Source organism: Diorhabda sublineata, chromosome 1, assembly GCF_026230105.1.
Source record: "Diorhabda sublineata isolate icDioSubl1.1 chromosome 1, icDioSubl1.1, whole genome shotgun sequence".
NCBI classification, from domain to species: Eukaryota; Metazoa; Arthropoda; class Insecta; order Coleoptera; family Chrysomelidae; genus Diorhabda; species Diorhabda sublineata.
In genome coordinates, this window is record NC_079474.1 from 45,154,174 (window position 1) to 45,174,936 (window position 20,763).

At 32.9% G+C, this 20,763-nt stretch overlaps 1 protein-coding gene across 1 annotated transcript in view; it reads right to left on the bottom strand.

Moving 5' to 3' along the window:
* The window catches only part of LOC130445018 (uncharacterized), a 29,868-nt gene that overhangs the window by 4,506 nt on the left and 4,599 nt on the right, over positions 1-20,763 (bottom strand). The window contains exons 4-14 of the mRNA XM_056780523.1: positions 20,340-20,514; positions 19,226-19,477; positions 16,491-16,767; positions 15,038-15,158; positions 13,569-13,713; positions 9,705-9,771; positions 5,764-5,923; positions 4,394-4,627; positions 2,305-2,479; positions 850-1,107; positions 273-549 (exon numbers count right to left, since the gene is read on the bottom strand). Coding sequence (XP_056636501.1) covers positions 273-549; positions 850-1,107; positions 2,305-2,479; positions 4,394-4,627; positions 5,764-5,923; positions 9,705-9,771; positions 13,569-13,713; positions 15,038-15,158; positions 16,491-16,767; positions 19,226-19,477; positions 20,340-20,514 — 2,141 coding nt within the window. The remainder of the gene's footprint in view (positions 1-272; positions 550-849; positions 1,108-2,304; positions 2,480-4,393; positions 4,628-5,763; positions 5,924-9,704; positions 9,772-13,568; positions 13,714-15,037; positions 15,159-16,490; positions 16,768-19,225; positions 19,478-20,339; positions 20,515-20,763) is intronic.

Consider the following 20,763-nt stretch of genomic DNA (forward strand, 5'->3'; position numbering starts at 1 on the left):
TAAAACTATTTGGTGAACTTGTTCGCAGTTATTGGCCGTATTGAATGCTCGTTATCAATCAACTTGATTCACGCACGTTGGTACATTTCCTTCTATCTCTTTAACAAAACTGGGTAAGAAGAGAAACCTAGAATAGTCATAATGGCCTAGAAATGAAGCAATTAATACAATATAGCATTAGTTCCGATTCTTTTTTCTAACAATATGAAAACCTTATCAATAGGCGTGGATTCTATAAGTTTTATTATACTAGTACTCGACCACCGACATACCCAAATCCAGCGAAAGCACATCCTCCCAGTCCAACAGCCATTACTAAACAAAAAGTTGTACCAATTCGTGTCATCCAAAACGCTGCTATTAAAATGAATATTGTTTGTGCTAAGAATCCCAAACAAGTTAGCAGCTTTCTGACCTGCGTGACTGTTAAAAGTTTTTTAACCAGCAAATGATCTGCTATTTGTCCTGCCGCTTGTAATATCACCGCCATTGCCAAATAGGGCAAAGCCGATATAAAACCAGCGGCATTCAAATCAAAACCTAAAACATCTAAAACAGAATATTTTTTAAAGTTAGAGTTCCATTTTCGGTCTTGGTCTTATCTCGTTTTCGAGATAAAACTCGAAACAGTACTTTGACAAGTCTTGAGCCTGGTGGATGAAGTTTACGAGAGAATGAATGTAATTAATATCGTGTTTTTAGTCTTTATCCGTGGTATATGTTTGATATGGCAAGAATCTCAAAATATCTATAAATCCTTAACCGGAAAGAAAATGTTCAATAGAAACAGTAGTAGAGGAAAAAGAAGAAGATTTCTTCTTATTATCAAAACGAGTTATCAACACGTACTTTTCATAATTTTAGGAAGATACGTTAGTAAGGTATAAAATCCCCAAGTTTCGCTAATATTTGCAACAGCAATGGCCCAGAAGGGCCTGCAAGTTAACATCTGGATCCAAGGTATTCTATCGTCATCATCATCGATCTTCCCGTCAGAAATAGAACTTTGTATATACTCCAATTCCTTTGCGTTAATTGAAGAATCTTCAGCAGGTGAATTGGACACCATCAATAACCAAAATATGCACCAAATTAGACCGATTGTGCCTGAAACATTAAACATAGTTACAAAACAATTTGATTCGACGATTTGCAAACAATTGCAAGTTGATTTATTAATTACCAATATCACTACTCAATCGCTTCTGAATATGCATTTCTTTTTTGAATATTCACCTATAATTTCTTATATATGAGGTAGTCACAAACCTATGCCACAAACGCCTACGACAGCTATTTTCGCTAAACATTATTGTAATCAAATAATTACAGCCGTAACCTACATATTCATTAGACGTTGGTGTACGCCGGAAATATATTGAGTGTTAAAAGGATAATAGCGAGAACATTGAGTGTTTAACACATTTTGAGTGACTTTAGTGTTTAAAGAATATCGAGGAGTTTTAGATGATTTTCATCAAAGCCACCTTTCCACGACAATTGTATATACTCAATATGAACTTGTAAGCAATGATATTCACAATTATATTTGCACTGATAGTTGCCAATGCCAAAAATAACCGAAGCTGATTAAAAATTATGGCGAATCATGGTTGGTAATAGTAAGAAATATATTTGAGTCTCTGGAATATGTGAAAGATAAGCCTACGGAAAGAGATGACATAAGAACATTTTCACAAAGAATGCCTTTATGTTTTAATCCAATAATATATGGAATATGAAATTAAAAAATATTGCTAACAAAACTAGACATGACCAATCAGAAGTACCCCCCTCGAAATGGGCACAAAATTCAATGACTGTTTAAGGACAGGACAGGACATAATAGGACTACAAAAACAGTTTTCAATTAATGTGATTTTTCAAAATTAAAATTTGAAGACGTCGTAGAACAAGTAGAATTATTTGACAAGTTTGTTAAAGAAATTAATATATTATAAGAAACAATTTCATTGAAATTCAATAATAACCATAAAGAAGATGTATTGAACAACTTAAAATTTATACATTGTTGACTTAGGAAGAAGCTTGATAGTTACCTTTGGATTGCTTTCACATAAATTGGATTCAAAAATATATTTGTATTTTCGTTTTACAAAACAAAAAAAATTGTGCAAAATTTCCAAAACCTACAGTTAATTGTTCAAATTGCGGTGATAATGATGGATATTCCATAGTAATTTTTGATCATTCCAAAGATTGATCAATGCCTAATCTCAGGTTCAAATTACAGGAAGTTGAGTTAGAAGTGAAAATACTATATGTAATGACTGATTTTCTTACCGAAAAAGTAAAATATGCTCTCCCATCCTAATAATGACGCCAATAGAGAACAGACCGGCATCGCAAAGACAGTGCCAACAAAGGTTCCAGAATATGAAAACGTTACCAAACGACTTCTTTCTAAAGGTGGAGCCCAAACTGCCCAAACTGCTTGAATTGCTGGAACTGTAACACCCTGAAATGTTGATCTTAGTAGAAATAGATAGAAGAAATTATTTACGAAAATTAAAACTAATAACAAAAAATGAAAAAGAAATATCATAGAAGTGAAAATAGAACTTCATAGAATAGAACATACTTAAATGAAAAAATGTTAGGTTAAGAAATGTTAAGAAACTCAAATTTAATGGATATCCAGTAGTTGGTGTGCATAATAGAATTGTTCAAATAACATTATATGAAAATATGTGACAAAATTAATGATATTGAGATACATTAATGATTTTTCAACCTTATGTATCGCTTATGTTTTTACGATGACATAGACATTGAAAATGTTAATTGGTAACAAATGTTTTTGTGGGTCATATCTTCCCTCTTCAAAACCCTGTAGTGATCAATCATCATAACTGGATACCATCGCCTTTGGTACTGAATTTCCATTGTTATAATATCTTGTTAGAACTTTTCACACTAGTCGTCGCTGACAGCATTCCCAGTACAAAAATAATAAAAGGGCATGAAGAAAATGGATTTCTAATAAAATTCGACAACTGAACGATTTATTTTCCTTCTATATTGTTGCCCAAATTTTCACAAACAACACTAATGACGGATATCCAAGCTCTATCTTTTTTTGATAAGCTATCCTACAAAACCAATATCGTCCATTAACTTTCTAATTTGTTGCTAATAAATTTACCCTTCCTTTACTTGACGTCACTTAACTGATTGCTTTATTTGTCGTGGGTATTCACATCGTTCGCCCTATTTATTAGTCTGCATTATGAGGAAAAGGTCTTATTACACATTGCAAATTTGAAAATTTGATCTCGCGCTTTTCGTATTTGGAATAACCTTCAATATTTGTCATACAAAACAGTAATAAAAAAAATGGTTAGTGAGTTTTCCACGTACCATTGGAGCAGCAAAAAGTATACTTCTTCTCTTATATATCTCTTATCTCATCCACTGATCCAATGACACAATTCATTTAACAACACATATAGAGAGCTCATTGTTTGTCTTGATTTCCGAATATAACACCAAAATATATGATATAAGCCTTTTCACATTTTTAGAAAATGGTCTGGCCTGTAACTTCACCACAAATCATTCATAAATCTATCAAAATTAAATTTTGCTTTATGTTTCGTATACAAGTATCTGGCCTAACCTAGAAATGGCAGTAGTTGCTTGAATTATTAGAAAGTACACAATCTATGCATATTATATTAAGTCTGCAGACGCCACGTTGTTTAGTATTCGTTTGGCAGCTGTTAATAGTGAACGTTTTCAGTGAATTTGTATACATGGAAAAAATTGGTCATCGCAATTTGATACAATACTTATTTAAAAGGTCTTAGCTCAACCAATATAAAAGCTATATCGTAATCTGGGCGAAACTGGTCTTTCGTTTTCAACAGTAAAATATTAGGTAGCAGAGGCCGTACTACCTGCGAAGACCAGAATCGCTATGGTAGACCAAATGAGGTGACTACTCCAGAAATGTTGCAGAAAATCTCATTTAACTGAAAAATTGGACATGAGAAAACTGTGCGCAAGATGGATAGCGCTTTGCTCACATCTTTCTCCATAGAGTGTTTGGCAATATTTTACAGAAATAAAGTCGAATTTTTGCGCCGTTTCATAACCATGGGTAAAACGTGGATCCATCACATTACAATCAAAACAATGGACTGAGAGAACCTGCTCCAGAGATGGCATAGACCGTTCAATCTGCAGGCAAGGTCATGTCGTCGGTGTTTTGGTATGCACGATAATATTTAAAATTATTTTTATTACACATATCACTTTTCATGGTTCTAATTTAGCAACATTAATACCATTGGTGACATGTGTCTAAAGCGAGACAAACACACGTTCCGAGATAAACAACTCCTGCTAAATTAATACAAAAAATACTGACCTCAAAAATACCTTCTATAATTCTGACACCAATTAAAAAATAAACATTCGTCTTAGCAATGATCGGTGTGAATATGGTTAGAAGGGCAGTTATTCCGATGCCTAGAACAAATATACGCTTTCCACCAAATCTCGCTGCGATGTATCCTCCAATTATTTGAGTCGTTATATATCCATAAAAAAATGAACTTAAAATGTATCCTTGTAGTTTAGAGTCCCAATCAAACTCTTGTTTCTAAAACAGTGAATATAGTAAACAGATTTTATGAATCGAAGAACAGGAAGGGCGATATGCTTCATTCAATCAGAAACAATAGCATAGTAACGAGATGTCCCTTAAATATCAATAGAAGTTAGGACGAATAATCGAGAAATGCTGCTAATTAATAGTAAAACTAACATCTTCCAAGAGGTGTTTTAATCATTGGGAGGATTGCAATGTTCAATTTAGTTTAGTAAATTGATTTATAAGGATCCGGTGAAAAATTGATTCTGAAATATCTAGGGCACTAAATGAAATAGGTTGAAAAGCTATCCTAATGTAAATACCAGCACTTAGGGGTATACAGGGGAACAAGAAATCACAATTATTTGACGTCAAAGGAAATAAGACACTAGAGCCATCCTGTATATAACCGGTCGCAAAGGCTATCCACATTCACGTTTTGTTAACCACTTTTTGCCGGTTTTTGGCCTGCGTCAAAAAGCCTACGAACGCGCAAAAGCAGTTGATAGATAACAGACTGCGCATTAGTCAATTGCGTGAAAATTATCGTCAAGATCAGTGACCATAGAAATACCTATGGTTGAATTAAAACCAACAAGCTAATTTCGTTAAGCGTGCAAACTATACTGAGAACTCAAATATGAACACTGTGGAGCAAAGAAAAGCTTCTTATTAGACATTCTCTTCAAACTGGGATAGTGGAGGATTCAATAAATATATCGGCCCAAATATAAACAACGGTATTCCCAGTGTGTCACTGTCATTGGGGAGTCTGATCGACCAACATCGAAATCAAAAGCCGTCTCCAAAGCCAACGCCTTGGAATTGTATGTAAAAAAAGATTTATTTTTTTTTTACAAATACCTCAAATTTTTGACTTTTTCTGTACCACAAGTATACATTAATTAACTATTGCAAAAACTCTGTATTTTTCCATTTAGCAACGTCGATGGTGCTGTATTAAATCAGCTTTTGTTTGCTACTTGCTTTGGGCCATGTCAAGATTGATATTTTGCAATGTAAAGTGTCCTTTCCCACACTGAATTAAAAATAGCCCTTCTAACTATTTTAAATTTTGGAGCTCCATATAAGTATGAGTATTTTGACTAAGCTTCATCGAAAAAATCGAAATGTAAGATACTTACTAAAATATTTCTGCCATCTTCCAAAGTTACATTTTTAGCTTGTGTCATATCAACAATGGCTACACTTAAATTTACTCTTAAGGCATAAACATTGAAAAACCCAAAAAACGATAAACAAGCTACCAAATATCGTTTCGTTTTCCAAAACATCCATGATGATCTGCATAGAAAAGAAAGAAAGCTAATTGTATATGCAATAAAATAATTTATTAATCTATTGAGACTAATTCTTAACTGGAATTAGGCTGTTAAGGCCGCTTCACATGATGCAATAAAACGTGCAATGCAATGCAAGACGCAATTTTTTCTTGATCAAAAGCATGCGCAGATAAAGTTCAACTGATTGATTCATACAAACTCTAGCACTTACAGCATTATCGATTGGATGCTATTTTTATTGCGTGCTTTTCGCAAAACAACCAATCTGTTATCAGGCTCCAACCTCAACGACCACTTTCTTATTTTCATTTTTAAGCCGGTCACAAAAAAAAACATGAAATAAAATTTGATGTTAGGAATTTGTTTAATTTACTAATTTTGTTAGTGGTGGTAATGTTAAGAGTCGTAATGTCAAACAAAGTGCAATGAAATATTCTGAATTTTGAAAAAAATTGCGTGCAATTTCTTGCAAGTTTTCTTGTCCCATGTGAAGTTTTACAAGAAGTTAATTACATTTTAACAAGATTGATCTTCTATTTGGAGTGGACGAGAATATTTTTTGAAAACTTAAACATGTTTTAGCTGCTAGAAAAAATTTGTGATTTTATTTATAATGATTGAAAATAATTTCTTACAATATTTTCATTTTTAATACCCAATGAACTGATGGAGAAGTATGAAAATTTTTGAAGTCATGTAGGTTATAACGTGAAAAAAAAGTCCAGGCTCATCATTCTTGAGATTTAATTCAGAATACTTTTCAATTCGTTGAAGGTTAAATACTTTATATATTTTTACTTAAAGGACTGTACAAAGTATCAAGAAATTCAGACCTCAAAACTGATACTAGATGAAATAACGCGCTGCAACATACAAAGTACGCATGCACCAAAGATTAACGACTGTCAACTGCTTAGCCCAAAGCCTACTCTTGTCAATGCGATGCCTACAGTGTCTGTAGACAAACCAGTGTAGTCGTGGCCTTCATTTCTATAGAGGCTGTTTTTGTTTTGCCGTAAAACTAATCGACGTAACAATAGATTGTTAGCGGATTGTTGTGAAATTTCACATGAAACTGCAACTAGAACCTATAATTTATTGAAAAAAATGTATGGCGATCAATGTCGCACCTACGTGTTTTTGAGTAGTTTAAGTGTTTTTAAGATGGTCGAGAATATGATGACTCTCGATCGAGTCGCTCTTTCATATCAAAATCCGCAGAAATTATCGAAAAAATCTTGTTCCATCTCACCGTCGGCTAGGTATTTGTCCGATTGCTGAATCTATAGGAATTGATGAAGAATGTGTGCGATAAAATTTATATGAGAAACGTACAAAAATCAAATAAACAAGATTTTAGTTTGTTAAAGCTGTGAAAGAAAAAGCGGCGCACGTCCTCAAGGAACTGACTGAAAAAAACTTCCTGCACTGTTTCGAACAATAAAAGAATCGCATGAAGCGATTTAGGGTATATATTGAAGATGATTCTAATAAATAAATCTGCATACTATCAAAATAACATGTTTTTTATCACTAATTTCAATATTTAATAGTCAGACCACTATATAGTTTTAGAGAAGCTCTGAAATTCTTACACAAAAGTAGTGACTTTTACTGGTATGTCTATCCTTAATAAACTCGGTGTGAAATCAAAGAAAAGGTCAAAGATAACGTGCTCTTAGAAGAACAGAAGAAAGTAACATTGGACGATTGTATTTGTAATTTTATTGATCGTATTCCAAAAATAATAATATATACAGTATGTCCTGTTTAACATATGGTGATTTCAACAGAAATTGTAATATTATAAAGTTAGGTACATTTCTTTACGAATACACTGTATGTTACTAAAGGCAAGGTCTCGCGAAGCGAATTTTGTTGACCGAATAAAGCTGATCAACAAAAGTTAAATCGGATTAGTCGGGAGAACGTTTTTTTTAATATATTCTCATCTTTCTTATAATATGCTTCCACAAAAGTAATGATTTTTACTACTTTGTCTATCCTCAATCACCTTGGTAGAAAATCAAAGTATGGCCAAAGATAACGTGCCCTTAATTCAAAGAAATAGACTCCTCTGTACAAAATCACAAGAAGTGAACAGCGTAGTGAATAAAGTACATCATATCGGCTATTGAAATGATGATACTGCTAATCGATTACTGAAAGTTTCACATCCATTTACAGAAGATGACGTACCTGAGAATGTACCTTGTAACTTACAACAAACAGAGAGAAAGGTCTTTTAGATGTAAGAATTATAATACATATTATGCTTATGTTTATTTTCTAAACATTAAATCATGAAAAAGATTATAAAATAATATACAATTTAGTAGCCACGGGATCTGATCTGTAACCGCCCCCCAATTGTTCAAAAATAAAAAAACAAGGATCTGATTAGTAAAAAAATATATGAATATCTGTGAATAACTTTCCTCCCCAAGCTATTCATATATATTGTGGGACTAGAAACAAAATCTTGAGGTGATATCCTATACATAAAGTCTCTGTCGTTAATTACTATTGAAATGAAAAACAAGTTAAGTAAATACAGTGTGGAAAAAACTTATTTTTCCAAAAACTCCAGAAATTTTATCAAAAATGTTCAATTGGCCTCAGTTAACGCACATTAGGAATATTTCTATAGAATATTCAAGTCCGCAAAAGTTTCCACAACGTCCTTTACATAACAAGCAGTTGCCATTTTTGGCCAAGGCACAAAATTTCCTTCAGTATGCGTTTTCTTTATAAACTGGATTAACCTAGATCTAACATATAATGCAAAGTATGAATAAAGTTTCGTGAATGTCAGTTACTCACCTATTATCTTTTGAAACTTCTACGTCATAAGAATTTCTACTTTTTTTCATTTCCATTTCGATGAATTAAACAACGAATTTATCGTAATATATCAGTTTTATACAATTTACGCAAAACTAAAAATCACAAGCATCGCATGCAGTCGTTTCATAATTAAAGTTGTACTTCAATTCTCTTAACAATAGATCGTATAAAACTTAACTAGCATTTAGTTTATTGTAGATATTGGCGGTTCTAGTTTTAAATGTCATTATTAACTCTTACGTAAGAAATATTATGTTACTATACATACCGAATCTACATTTTCAAAGTAGAAAGATGTCGCGTTATTGAGTGCAAATTTACCGAAAATGCTTTATTTAGTTGTGTGACTGATAGATGCTCAAACCTCCTCGGTTTCTCAATTAAATGAATACTGATTTTGTGAATATTAAAATATTAAAATCCATCTCTATTATTCAAGTTGTAACATTCAATACACTAACGATACATTCCACTTAGCATTCACGGCGGGCGCCTAAAATACTCTTTTGTGTTTTCCATATAGCGACTACGGACCTTGTGGTCGCGGCGGCGTGAACTCAAGCTACGCAGATTATAACCATGAGAATATACCTCATCATTTGATGTGCAGAAGTTATACTGATTCCACTTTAATGTGTATTAATTTAGCACCCCACTAAAAAATTCAATAAATTTCATATTTTGACATAACCTCTTCAAGCTTTTGCTTTATTTTTATTGTTTTTCCATTAGTGAATATTTATCTCAACGTTCAAAATACCTCGTAAGCCATTACACTTTACTTTATAACTCTCAGTACTAAGTGGAACGGGAAAGATTGTAGTTGTGAACGTGATTGTGGAATGCACCCTAAATAAGTCGTATTTATTCTTTTCTAAGTTTACACGTTTGCAGAAATTTGGTAAAAGTTAGAAGCCTCAAACTTTAAGACTTACGAGTGTGTTTCGGGCTGTTTCGGGTTGTGATGGTTATTGCGTTTGACTTGACATGTTCTCATAAAAACTATGAACGAAAACAAAGGAAACAAAAATTACGAAAGAGAAAATAGTTGATTGTTGATGTTGATAATCCATAGAAACCGTAAGATAAAAGTATCAAATTAAAAAAATTATTATTATTCAATAAATAACAATGTATAACGAGAGCTGCTCCTTAGGTAAGCTTTGAGATAGATAAATAAAAACAAAAATTTATAATTAGATATAACTTTATTGTTTTTCAAAATATCCTCCATTGAGATCAATATACTTTTGCATACGCTTAAACCAATTGTCGAAGCATTTTTCCATACCGATTGAGGTACCTACTAAACAGTTATTTTAACTCTTCTTCACGTGTAGATAAACGTTGACCTCGCAATTTATTTTTGATCTGCGGGGATAAAAACAGATCATTGCCAAACAAGGACTGTACGACAGATTACCCATCGATTTGTGAGAGCTCGCATTGTCGTGATGGAGAATGATTCGTCTTCTGCGATTTTCCTGATTTTTTCGAATATTTTTTACAAACAAATGCTGGTGTCCCACAAATGCTGGTGTCCCATTCAGAATGATTCGTCCTACGTTGTTTTAATGGAACGATGGCAACAGTTATTCCGAAAAAACACGCGACTGTTTGCTCTGATGTGTTTCGTGTGGGAACAACTTTTGTTGAATTTGGCAATTGAATTTTTTAAGAATTTCTTCGCACCAATCGATACTAGGTTTTTCCCAGCGATTATCAAAATATGCTGTATCCAAGAGAACAAGTATTTTTGACAACCAAATTTTTATGTTCAGGTATATCACATGGCGATCTTGCAGTATCAGTTTACGCACCTCTTCGATGTTTTCTGGCACAACGTCCCATTTTGGAGAACCTTCACGTAATTTATCTTGTAGCGAAGTGCTACCACGATTAAATTGGAAAATCCCGCGAAACACGGTCGCTCAAGATGGTGCTTCATCACTAAACGTTGAAGCGAGTTGATCAGAACACTGTAGTTGGTTTAATCCACGTCGAAATTTATAGAAAATCATCGCACGAAAATGTCTTAAGATGAATGTTTCAAGTATCTATAAACAACTCAAATAACACTCGTAAGATAGCACGTCCACCATTAAAAATGTCAAACTTAATGATGGCAATGTCAGATTTGACATATTCTTCAAAGTTGCAATGTTTCAAAACTTAAGTCACAACCTTTGTATTTTGTATTATCTACGTAAGCACATCCGTTCGGCGTTAATAAGCCAATACGTCACAAGCACTTGCCGCAAGCTCGTTCTGATCTGTGTCCAAAAACGATGAATTTTGGTCACCATCCAAGACGTTGACCAAACCTTGAAGAACAGAAAATTTCCCGAAGAGGAAGGATTCTATAATGAACCACTGAAGTACGGTAGCTAACATCTCACAGGAAGTGACCAATATTACCCGCAAAATACTGTTTAAAGTCTGCTAAATAAAACATTCTAATTCCCTACAACAAAATTAGCTCGATCACAACACTAGAAGACGAGCAGCAAAGATTTAGATGAAGTATTTATATTCATCTATTGTACAATACGTATCAATATAATCCAGAACATCGGAAATATATACTCAGTCAATTAAGTTCAGGTTCTCATTGATTATAATTAAACCAATCCCATACCAGTCAATAGCGGTATTATACAAGGAGACGTGTTTAGTAACATAATGTTGTTTTACATAATAATGGATGAAATCTTAAAAAAAGTGCGGCTAGACAAAGGTTACAGGATGGATGACTGAAAAATCAAAATCCTGTGCTATGTTGATGACGCCATGATATGTGCCAAAAATGGAGATGAGTTATGAAGACATCGTAGGCCAGGTAAGAGGACAAGTAGCTAAAGCAAATAAAGTCGCGGGATGTCTTCATACCATAGTTTGAGGAAACAAACAGCTGAGACAAAAAAAATGAAGGTACGGATGTACAAAGAAACAATCAGGCATATAATACTTTGCTCGTACATTAGACACAAAGATGGAAATTCTCTCAACACAAGATGAGGAAAGATATTGAAAAAGGAACAGGCAATAGACTTATTATAGAAGAAAGACGAAGAAAAAACTTATATTCATCTGTTAATTTTTGTGATAGTGTTAATTAATAAGGATTATACTCATTCTTCCTTATAATGTAACAACTACCAACATCATTTAATGCAGTTTTTCAAATTTATTTTCTACAAAATTTTGCATAACGTCTTTGAGTTTTCATCATTAGTAACCATCTTTGATCGACTAGTTTTATGGCGATTTTCACTATAATTCACTTGTTCAAAAAGCTTCACAATTCTCCAAAATGCAGTTTTGGTAATTTGGCTACGATTTAGATACATACTATTAAATATGCGAGATAACTTTTATGAATGTAGTTAATTTTTATCATGATATTTGTTATTTTCCCAGTTCAATACATAGTAGATTATTTAATTACAATGAACACCTTTCTTTAACAATGAGAAATAATTCAAACATTTTAACACAATTGATGACCTACTACTTATTTATAAAAAAAAAGTTAATATAGTCTAATAACAAACTAAAGTAACCTTGGAACCACTAAATTATGCATTGTTGTCGGTTGTATTTGTAATTTTATTGATCATTATACAAAATTAAGAATATATACAGGGTGTCCTGATTTAACATATGATCAAAAAAATTTGAATTTGAAGAGTCTTGAGTTTTTCAACATATTTGATCAACTTTCTAGTTGATCAATCAAATATTGATTCAGTCAAACTATATCGTTCAACAAATCGAATCGCCATGCAAATCGCAAACAAGCCTGTTTGAAGTGTGTGAACCTTCACAATCGAGTTTATCTTCGATTGAACATTTTAGTTTTCCATTGTTTTGCGTGCGGTTATTTAATAATTTAAAGAAAATGAGCGACAACTGCTCGAAAAGTGTTATGTACAAATTTTTGAAACTTTATCGCAATAATGATTGGAATCAGCGAGAAGAAAAATATAGAAACAAAGATGTCAGAGAAAATGTACCAAAATGTATTATAAGATAAATAGACATTAGAGGCCTTACTAGAGTTGATATAAAGAATAAAATCATGACAGAAATATGTATAATTAGGAACAGAAGCAAGCGTGGAAAAGAAGTCTCCAAGTAAAGTGCATGACTCTTTACTGTATGTTGTTTTTTAAGACGGCCCTGAACTTTTCCCAGAAGATCATTAGATTTTTCTTCAGACCTTCTCAGGTTTCTCTATTCTTCTTCATCCTCTAACAAGCCTTCTGGTGCTTCTAACTGATTTCTTCCTAAAATCTATTGCCTCACCCAAAATCGACGCGTTTTAAGTTTTTTCTCGAGTTACATAAAATATTATTACCCATTCACTAACTATTACATTCGGCGCCATCTTTCAATATGACTCAACTCATGTTCAATTTTAGTTGATCAACTCAAATTCGATCAACAAAATTCGCATCGTGAGAACGCGCCTCAACTTGAACGTATAGCACACAGATCCTACTAAAAGTATCTCTTGAATTAACACATTTCTTAATGGATGATGGCGATTGTGGTTAACAATTCTGTGTGATATGATGAGGAACGTTGGTTAAGAACAGACCAATCTGAAGGCAAGAAGAGGCCAAGGCTCACAACCTAGTGCGAATTGGTGAGGTAACTAGTTTTGTTAGGAACGTATTAGGTATCATCATTTTAATAATAAAACAAATTAGACAGAATTTTTTTATTATCAATAAAGCTATATCCATAAATTATTCGAATCAAAACTTTTCTGAATGTATTTATCTGAATTGTCTAGATTAAATCTTGTTTTCTTTTGGTGGTTTTCGTTGGAATCCCACGGCTGCAAATCACCAGAACCGAAAGCGATAATATCACAGCTCCAAAAAAATAAATTAAACCGCCTATGTAGAAAACGATTCTCCACTGATCTACATCCGTCTGAAAATCAAATAAAAAGTTGTGGAAAACTTTGACACTACAGAAACAATTATTGTCAAATATTACATTTTCATTGAACTAATTTTTTTTATAAATATTTTATTTGTTATTACTCCTTATTTGTTTCAATGAGTTTCTTTAGTCTTACCGAATAGCATTAATATCAAAAAACGACTATGTGAGGCTGTTAAATAAATTAGTCAAATTTGGAAACTAGATATTAAGGGGGTTGTGAAGCTCCGGAAGTTTGAAACAACGAATAGAATTGATGCAGATGATCACAGACCAAAAATGAGAAAATCCAAGATTTTTAATCTATTAACATAATGGAAAGGTTATAATTATGATAATAGGAGATCTGGTGCGAATAGGGTAAATAAAGAAAACGGCAAACATATATTAGAGAATGATTTGCCTTTTGAGATCTACAGGTATTCCGGGACTAGACGCAAAAAAGTCTGGAGTGAGTAGTTGAAGTAAAAATAATGCTGTAATGTGGTAAAAATTTTCTCATACGACCTCCGTCAAGTGTGTAGAAGTACAAGGTGCCTATTTCGAACATTTATTATAGTTTTTATGATTTTATTTAATAGGCTAGACAACTAAAGTTTTCTACATTTCAATTTTTGTGTTATGTAAGTAACACGATGTTCGGCAGTTTGCAATTTAGTTAGAAATGTTTGATTAAATTTCAATACCTCTTATCAATTTTTTCTATGAATAATTACAATTTATGATGATTTTCTCCAGAATGTCTCTTTATTACGAACGGTTTCCTTGATATGTACAACGATTAAAAAATGTACATATCTTCTAAACCATAAATTTTATCGACATTCCATTTTTGTTAAAAACTGTTACTTTCATTCAATTGTACCTGTAAAAGTTACAGATTGTTAACCATTGTCTTGAGCTGCCCCTGGTCTTCAGATGGTAGTGTGGATTTATTTACTCCATCAAGCACACTACATGGACATACGAATCATCCATAAAAAATTCATATTGTTCGAATGTATAATTTAGAAAATATACTTAATATAACTACTGATTTACCAACTTTAAAGGCACATAACTCAGAAACGAGGTGTCGATTGAGAAAATTTTTTTCAAGTCACCACATTATTCTCGTCATCTACATACTCCCTCTAAGATTAGCACGACTCTCATGTAAAAAAATAATGAAAATATTTGCGAAATAAAGTAAAAATAATCGGAGTTAACTGTTGAGCCTCCGACATTTTATAAAGCGTTTGCAGAAGTAGTTGTATGAAGTAATGGGATTGGCAAATATTTATCTAGGATAATACTCATTCGAAACACTTACTTGTTCAGTAACAATATATCCAGTGATAGTTGGACTTAAAATCGCTGAAATAGTTCCACATGTGTGGATCATACCACCAATAATACTACCATAATTTGGACTCAAATCTAACGGGTTAATCCTAAAATAAAAACCAATGAAACTACTAGGAAAGTATATATTATTTACCAGTGAAATATCATTAAAATTAGCGTGATCATCCAGGCATGTCATATTTTTTTTTATTTAATTTAACCTTGAGCCCACGTGCTCCTTTAAATAATTTTTATCTTAATTATTTTCCTCGTATGGAAAGCAGATTTAAAAATAGATAGTTATATTATCTACGCATAACATGAACTCTGTAGATTGCAAGATTATAATCAAACTTGCTGTACAGGAGTGCTATGAGACAGCTTTAGTAAATATTTAGTATTGTATTTTCTCTGCTGTCTAATCTTCTTCTTTCGTCTGTCTTTTCCGGACGTTGTCGATTAAGGGGTACAGCTGATCCTCTGCATTATATGCCTGTTATGCGATTCATAACGGAAACATTTAAATCCAAGATACTGGTCTAAATAGTCTATGGTTGTGTTTCGAAAATATCATAACTGATGGATTAATTCGACCTCATATTAACCTATTTGTAAGATTGTTTAGTTTTCCGACTTCGTTGATTTTTTTTCAGAGCTCTTGCAATCCCTCGAACGAAACGAAAACAATGACTATTTGAAGCTGTTATATTTATTATAAAACCCAAAAATTTGGTAAAGGTGAGAATATGCACCCTGTTGGAATCACTCTACTTTCCATCGACTCCAACTAGTAGAAATCAACAACATCAAAATAGCTTCGTTTGCTAATTATGTAGCTATACTATCTACAAGTTATGATCCAATAGTAGCCTCTGAATACCTTCAAAGTAATCTCGACTCCATCAATGAATTTAATACCATAGATCAACAATAATAAATCAGTTTTAGTAACCTTTACCATGCGCCAAACATATCGAAACTAAAAAAGACAGTTAGATATCAAAGTTCGTCGAATGTATTAGATCTATACTATCAATAACCACCAAAATTCTTTTATATTTAGATATTCTTGAAGCGATATATAGGGAATCAAACTTTGGGGATATGCCAGTCCGAGACACTAATGAATTTAGCAAAAGGTTCCTGGTTTGCCAGCAATTGCACCATCCACAATGAACTGATCATGTTAGAAGTGTGATTCTGAACATTACTGAATCATATATCAAACAAATAGGAAACCACGACAACGAACTAATAGCAAAATCATTCACCACCGTTTAAGAAACGAAAATACCACTTAGAATCTGGCGTCATGACCATTATATAACAAAGAAAAACTAGAAGTAGAATCAATGGATGCGTTCGATCCAAGTCAGTCATATTCAACACATTAACTTAATAGTTGCTATTAATGTAGATGAGTAATATGGAAATCTTACGTTATTACGGCCATAGTAAATCCCCCTAAACCAATAGACATTATAAGACAAAAGTTGCTTCCAAAAACGGAAAGCCAATGTACAACCAAAACCATGAAAATACACTGTGTTAATAATCCCGAAGATATCATTAATTTTCTTGAAAGAGTTCTAGTCAATAATTTGCGGGTTTCTATGAAATCAGATAAATGCCCGGCGAGCTGTATCAAAATCACCATCGCTAAATAAGGAGCAGCTGATACAAATCCGGCATCCTTCAAGTCGTAATTTAAACAATCTGAAAAATAATAAATGGAAATTAATAAGATAACAAACTCCAGAATATTTCTGAATTTATTTCTTATTCTATTGTCTTAACAAAACGATTTCATGGTTTTCTCTAAATGATAATTCAAGAAGTGAATAGAAGAATGGTTGATGGGAGTAATTATATATGGTGATGATAATTTTTGTAATCTTTATATTCGAAAAGTTCAGAATAACAGCATCGCGTTTTTTGTAGTATCGTTTTTTTGTTATAGTTTTATTACTAAAAAATTATTTTCTCATAACGACAATCTAATAAAGTTAATAATAGCAGAAAACTATTTGAAATTACGATAGCATCATATAGCTAAACAGCAGGGCTTACTGCAGGGACTTCTTAGTAGTATTCAAACAATAGTACCAACCAAATAATATAAAATTTAAACGGATACATTTATCACCACAAAACCCTACATTTATGATAATGTGATAACAAGGTAGAAACCTAATAACACATCCGGATTAGCCAAGCAGCAAATGGCAAATGGCCCTGCGAATTGGGGCCCCACGCACCAACGCCTGACTCGATCAGGCAGTTAAAAAAATTGGATTTTCTGAATGATTATTAAGCTACGTCCAAGCAATACGATCTATATTTTTATTGACGCAAGAGACAAAGATCTTACCGACTGTAAAGAATATAAGCAGCAGCTCTACTACACTCGACGACATAGTCGAAAATCGAGCAGCTGGAAAACATTTTGGAATACAATGTTTATTGTCAATATTGATAATGTATTGATGTAAATAAATAGATGAAAACCTATCATGAAATTACTAGTTTTTTTGAAATATTTCGACAGCCAAAGTCCCCCACATAAAAAAAAAATTTTGGAAAAATCCTCTGTCTACTACTGTGGCTACTATTATTGTTAGCAATAAAGAGAGTATCTGGAACTGCAATTTTAGAAACTTTCATTAAATAATTCTTTAGGGTCGTTTCCAAAACACAAAAAATGTTTGAGAATTTACTTCTCTCATAATAACTAAATGTAGTGGCTAACATTCTTTTTCAACATTGGAATGCAAAAAAATTAGTTAAGAAATACAATAGGCCAAGAACGACTTATTCATTTTACTTTGATGAATATAGAGCATGATTTACTTAGAGAAGTTGACACTGAAATCCAGAAACATTACTTTGTTATAGTTTTATTACAAAAAAATTGTTTTCTCATTACCACAAAGTGAATCTAATGAAGTTATTGATCTTTGAATCCGTTTGCTCAATTAGTAAGCACACAATTCCCATTCAGCACGGCTATCCACTTAGGAACGCGGAACACGAACTTTAACCACCTACTGTACGTTCAGAATTAGTTCAGAGGTCAATATTTTACAATGCAAAAAAGTGCACAGTCACTTGCCAATTGAAATCAAATCGATATCATCTTTTTCCGCATTCCGCAATAATTTGAGGGCATATTTACTGGAAAATGCCTTCTACTCTATAAACGACTTCTAATAATAATATTCAATTCCGGGAATGCTACATACTGGTTTTATTTTTGCTATGGACTCAAATACGAACTTATATTTTAGTTGCATCATATATTGTGACACCAACGATGTAACCCCTTGGCGAGTAAAAAGGGTAGACGAAGTTCTCATGGCTTAACTCCTAGTGATCCTAGTTCAGTTGAATCATTGGCCCTTTATCAAGTATCTAATAAATATTCAAAATTATATACGTCTGAACTATTACATTAGCCGAAGTTTAAAAAAAGCTAACCACCTTGATTTGTAAAAGTAATATAAAATATAAGGAGTCTATTTAAAAAAAAAAGACATTGTTGCACGCACACCTACATAGCTGATCCGGGTTGTCACTCTCTTCTGAGATTAATTTCATAAACTCAAGAGCCTGATGCAAACCAAGGGCCCCTTGGCCAAATTTGCTACAGGCTCGCGCTGGCTTAATCCGGCACTGAATCTTCTACTACATCTTCGTCAGCTTCAAATGCACGTGTTATTAATAAAGAAGTCAACACAACACAAACTCCCAATTGCCCTCAAAGCGAAATCAATTTTATTCTATCCTAAAGTTGAAAGACTCAAAATCAAACCTGAAAAGTATGTACCTATTTGTAAAAAAATTATTCATTTTCACTTAGAAATCGTAGTGTTTATTCTAATAAATTATTGTGGTGTTCAAGTACAGCAAGCAAAGTAAAAATTAAAATTGTGTCACGAATGTGTCGATTGACTCACCGAAACAAAAAACAAAGCAAAGTGAAGAAAAAATGTATATATTTAAGCTTGCTATTTCTTATAATAAATCCAATGTTTCTAACTAATTCATAATTGTCTTATTATATTACATCTCTATCAAATATTCTGTGTCGAGAAATCCACATAGTCTTCAAGAAAAATATACAACTTCTACTCTTATTGACAAGATATTTGTCAATTATTTTTCTACTACTCACGTTTTACGAAAGTGGGCAAATGACTCAATAAAGCGAAATATCCCCAAGCTTTGCAGCCGACGGCAATTGTTAACGCCCATACAGGTACCGATGTGAAAATCTTTATCCAAGGGACTATCAATTTTTCTTTTTCGGTTTCCTCTAAATGTTTGGTTATGTATAGAAGCTCGGGTTGACTGATCTTTGAATCCCGAGACGGTGAATCAGAGACCATAACTAACCAAAGTACCGTCCATACGCAACCAAAAACTCCTAAAAAGATATTACTTAGAAATAATAACTACGATTTTTATAATTTTGCTTTGTTTTGGATAATGGTAAAGCTGAAACCATATTATATTAACTTGCTCACACAAATCTCCTTTCTAACTCTCATAAGGTTAAGTACGAGGTTTGTCCCAAAATTATCGAACATATCTACATATCAAGGATTCCAAGAATGAAACATAGGCTTCGCCAGTAAGCCAGCCATCAAGAACTCGGCGGGATATGCAGTTACCAACTTAATATGTTAGACGTGCTTTTGTAAGATTCTAACAAATCAAAATTAAGTAGTAATTTCTCACATAAGGTTACCAGTTGCTATGATATGGTCTTTTTCCATTCGTCTAAAGTAAGGAGTCAGATTATTTATTTTGCATATTTAGCTGGAATCCTGGAAAGAGCCAGCTGTGTGATAAATTGGCTTTGATCCAGAAATAATGCGGCCATCTTAACAGTGAATTCTGAATCATCCAGACAATACAATATTGCCGTCTTTCTTTTATTATCAAGATGGTGAAGTCCACAAATATGATCCCAAAGCTTACACGATTACAACTCGTACATTAAAAATATTGTTATGTCACGTAGCTAAAGCTTTGAATCAGAGCGGACATTTCGGAGGGCAATATTTCACAGTACGCCTTCTTCAGCCTCCATACAGTGCCGGTGTAGCTTCCTGTCATTTGTTACTCTCTCCCAATTTGCTCTCAAATGAAACCGGCTAGACTACAATAAGATAGTTGAAACTATCGCGACGAAATTATTGAAAATAATTATTTTTTGGACAAACCTCGTATATCTAAATTGAAATTTTGAATAAGTCAGTCACTTATTAATTCAAACCAGTTACCGAGTACATAAAAAACGCTTTCCCATCCTAGATACGTTGCTAATATTGAAGATATCGGAAAAGATATGAGAGTTCCAGCATAAGCTCCAGAAAAACCAATTGTTACTAACCTACTTTTTTCTGATGTAGGTGCCCATTTGGCGAAAATATAATTGGCGCAAGGAAATAACGGACCCTAAAATTAAAAGAATAAAAACATTTTTTCACTTGTAATTTTCGTAATAATCATCCGAAATAAAGAGAGTGTCACATGAGTTATTTCGGTTTTCATATGTGTCAATTTAAACTTGTTAAACCAGTCTCCAATTCTGCTTCACTTTCTTTTTATTGTTATCTCTTTGTTTATCGACGACAGTACAATTTTTATAATAATAGGATGAATTTCTATCTACAGCAAATAGCACACAAAACGCCAAACACAAAC